Genomic DNA, 4,512 nt, shown 5'->3' on the forward strand with positions numbered 1-4,512 from the left:
TATACATTAAAACGTACGATTAGAAAATAACAAACTTTGATAAACTTTTGTTATCTTTGGTAAAATCGAAAAGTTGAAACACGAAAATATTTGTAACAATTCATGTTTTTAGTGTTTTTAGTATTTCCGTTAATAATTAAGTCGTATGATTATTATCAGTGGTTTGTTATGAAAGTTTTGAAACAAATTCAAAAGAACTTTAATAAACCGCAAAACTGTCGGGTTTTATATTTTTTTTTTTTGAGAATATTTACAGTTAATTATTGTGGAAAACAGATAATGTTTGAAATATTTACTTTTATTATTGACAAAATTCACTTAGGACATACTATAAAAACTTTAACTATAACTAGATTTCAGAATATCTTATAGTTAAAAAAATGCACAGAATATCTTTTATACATTTAAAAAAAATTAAGTTCTGTGATAAACATACTTATACATGATTTTTATGTAGTAAAATTAAAATAGAATTTTCTTTATGTTAACAACTTATTAAATATAACTAGACTAGAACTCACTTAATGATAAAGTTGAAAATTCACAGGCAAAATAAAAATTGTAAATATTTACATTTTCTTAATCCTTTCTGAGTCGAAAATATAACTTCATTGTTAAGCCAAGAAAATACTACAGTAAGATAAGGCTCTTGCAAACCTTTTAATGGGTTTATAAAATTTTAATTTGAAGTTCAACAATATGTATTTGTATTTTGACTCAGTGTTTGTTAATGTTAAACTATTTTTTAAAGAGTTATGTTGTAAAATCCATTTAGGTGGATATAGATACTTATAAAGGTGAGAAGTTTCAAAACCTGTATTGTAGTGCATTGAAGTTGTTGTTTCATAGAACTGTTCAGTTTATTGATATATTGAAACCATTAAATTGGTTATTAACTATTTTATTGAATTATGTTAACGTTTCAGTTTACTTCATTTACCAGTTTGAAAGTGGTTTTTATCTAACGATAACGGAATAATGGTTACATTGAATCTCTAACTTTAAAGTCTTTATTAGTTTTTTGTCATACTTGGTTTATTTTAAAACTACTTAAAAAAAGCTAATAATTAGAATTTGCTTTTTAATAGATTTTTTTCACAAAATAAACCATTTCAGTCAAATACTAACTGTTTTATCGTTTTATAATATATTCTTTTACATAAATGTTTTCTATTTAATGGGATAGCAGTTATTATTTATTCTGTTGAAACAAATGCAGTCACTAAAATTTTCAGAAAATACTACAAAACCGGTATCAAGTTAATATACTTTTATAAGTTATAAAAAATATATTTATTTTTTATCTTTTTAACAAGCAACTTAGATTTATACAAAAAATTAAAACACTTATTACTACAACACAGTTGTTCTCAAGTTAAAGTTGTTTCTTAACTAAGAAATTTAAAGTTTGTTTTAAAGATAAGATAAAGTTCGAAAGAATGTTTATTCACAAGTTTTTGAAGTAAAAAATAACGCAATTAGACTCCTGAGCTAAATAGCACTGATTACTAGTGCTCTGATGTTGCTAATTTAATCACGTGTTGAATTGAAAATTGTTTAAATGTTAGTTTCTAAAATTATTTAAAAGTTTTAACGGCGCGCGGAAAATGTTTTCTACACAGTACGGCCCGAAAAACTGAAGAATAATTTCTATACATAGAAAAATAGGCCCGCGTTTTATCAAAGGCTGGACTAGATTCTTTTTCTTGTATATATACAAAAATTGAGCTTTTTTAACCAGTAGAACTTTTTCTGATGCAAGTTATTGCAGCAGTTTTTTATGTTAAATTGTTTAACTTTCTTTACACGATATACTTTTTGTGTAACTTCTCTGTTTCCTCAATGTATAAACTAACGAAAATAAGGGTACGAAGTCATTCAAATATTAGGAAATTTTTTACAAATTTATTGCAATTAATCGCTTAAAATTGCAATAAAGATGCCTCACAAAAGATACTCTATAAAAAATCCTATCCTTCTTCAATGTTCATATAAAATTTATACGATCAACAAACTACAAATGTTTACAGCAACCTACGTCATAATGCTTCCAAAAAGTGAGTATATAAGTAGAAATAAACAAAAATATTTCTTTATAACTGTTTGAAATGAAGCTTCTAGTTTTAATTCTGTTCCACTTGCTTTTTCAAACTTGCTGTGGGCAGATGCTTGGAGGCAAAAGGGCCGGGCAAGGGCAGTTTCCGTTCGCGGTCCAAATCCACAAGCAGAACTGTATCGGCAAAGGTTGCAAATGTGGCGGCAGCATCATCGGAGCCCGGTGGGTTTTAACGGCGGCTCACTGCGTCAGGGAGAACGGGACGAACCGCAAAGTCGGCATCGTGGCGGCAGACGTCTTCAAGAAGCGACAGCAGCTGAGTAGCAGGAACAGAGTGGAAATCGAGCCTGAAAACGTGCAAATCCACGTTCACCATCTCTACGAAAGCAATCATAGTCGGTATGATGCTGCCTTGCTCTACATCACGAAGTCTTTTAACAGCTCCCACGTCAACATTATCAGGTTTGGATCGTCGGATGGACTCAAGGTCGGACACCAATGCACGGTGATGGGCTGGGGAAATACCAAAGTTAACTTTAGGACGAGCACTAGCTCTGTGAGATCGACAATTCTCAAATACGGAACGTTGAAAGTTACGCATATATTCGAAAGAGCCATTTACTTCAACAATATGAGAAGGGACGGCAGCCGTGACCACTCGTTCATACTGAAAGGAGACTCCGGAAGCCCGCTGGTCTGCCACGATAAGGACAGGAAGCAGAAGTTGTTCGGATGGGTGAAGAGCGGAAATATTGAGGACAATACCGCGCGGTACATGAGACTGAAGTTCTTCAAAAAGTGGATCGACGATAAGATAAAAGAAGTTTCAGGAACAGAAGAAGTTCAGAACGTAAATCACACGGAAAATATTCCTTTCTTTGACTAGCAAAGCATAGGATTTATTGTAATAGCAGTTGTCGCGACTGCAAACAATAAATAAGAAAGTATAGTGGTAAATAATTTTGTTTTCAGTGTAGTAATTGAGGATTAAAGGCTATACTTGTGTTTCAAGTAGAACTTAAAAATTACTATTAGTTTTAATACAAAAATTTATATTAAAGATATTAAAAAAAAAATTTAAACACGCTTCAAACTGTTACATTGTTCAAGAAAGACGCGTAGTATAATTTTATATTGAAACATATTTTGTAAGTTAACTGTTTTTTTTTTTGAAACTTGATCTTAAAAAGATGTGAAATTGATAAAAAAAGCTTGAAACAATTTTTTTTCTAATTCAACCAAACTTTTAAAAAGAACTAGTTTGGTAAGATAACAACAGTATGAAAATGTATTTTTTTATTTTATCATATTTTCATATCAAGTAAAAACCTTCAGAATAAAATAAAACTAACCAAACATGCGTCCACTAAACGGTTCTAAATACTGTAGCTTTGCTTGCAGCTACATTTATCGCTTTATTGCGTCATCAAGACTAAAAAAAATTTGGAATAAAATTTACTGATTGAAGCTACCAAAGCAGTAACTTTAAGATCAGGGGTGGGCAGCCTTTTGTAATTCGCGGGCCAACTTTAAAACAAATAATTGCTCGGGGCCGAAGTTATTTAAAAATAAATATATAAAAACACTGTTTTAAATACAAATTTAACAAAACAATCAATGATAAAGCACTATCAAACATTATTTATTAAAATAAAAGCCTTCTTCTAATTTTTATTACAAAACCTTTAGTTTTAATGGTTTTAAGAAAGTATGTTTTTTGCAAAAAAAATCCTCGCGGGCCGCACCTGAGAGATCAAGTAACTAATATTTGGATATCAGGAACATATTTAGGTTGGTTGAAAAGCCATTGATCAGTTTTTATCGACTAATTGTTCCAAGCTCATTTAAAAAAAACCTTTATTTTTGTTTATGCTCTAAGACAATACTGTACCACAAATAATTAAACCGCCTAAATAGCATATTATCATATTACTTTCGACTTTAAACTACTTATGCTAATTGCTAAGTACAAATATAAAAACAAATAAAGCTAATAAAAAAACTTTTTAAGAGAGTTTTCGAAGGTTTTTATCTCTACTAATATTTCATTAAACTTAAGGAAATATAGTACTTGTGATTTGTAAGTAAAACTTTAAAAGGAACTTTGAAAGTTAATTGATCTGCAAAAACTTTAAATTAAAGTTGTTTATAATTTGCCCATAAATGAATAAAGATTAACAAAAGTTTTTAAAAACTACAAACATTATATGCAACAATTTTCTTAAAATTTGATATACTTGTACGCCTATAAGTTAACCTGTAACAATTTTTAGTATTCTTTAATTTTTTAATAAGTACTTTTTATGCTTAAGACTTATATGCGTTGAAGCATTTTTAAATCGAGATTGAGTATAAATTCAAAAATAGTTCTCAGAAGCAATAAAAGAAAATTGCAGTAAAGATTAAACACACAATTTTAAATATTCATGTAGAACGTAGATTTTGTGTACTCAAGC

At 29.4% G+C, this 4,512-nt stretch overlaps 1 protein-coding gene across 1 annotated transcript; it reads left to right on the top strand.

Annotated features, from left to right (window-relative positions):
• Positions 1-2,108: 2,108 nt before the first annotated feature.
• LOC145833527 (plasma kallikrein-like) lies at positions 2,109-2,942 on the top strand. Its single transcript, XM_082940699.1, has one exon. It carries the CDS (start codon positions 2,109-2,111, stop codon positions 2,940-2,942), a length of 834 nt encoding a protein of 277 aa, XP_082796825.1.
• The last annotated feature ends 1,570 nt before the right edge of the window (positions 2,943-4,512 follow it).

The sequence above is a fragment of the Thalia democratica genome, chromosome 4 (assembly GCF_965202585.1).
Source record: "Thalia democratica chromosome 4, ktThaDemo2.hap1.1, whole genome shotgun sequence".
Classification (NCBI taxonomy): Eukaryota; Metazoa; Chordata; class Thaliacea; order Salpida; family Salpidae; genus Thalia; species Thalia democratica.

Bases quoted from the DNA above. Each gene is read 5' to 3' on its own strand.
- LOC145833527 (XM_082940699.1), top strand. From the start codon at position 2,109: ATGAAGCTTCTAGTTTTAATTCTGTTCCACTTGCTTTTTCAAACTTGC.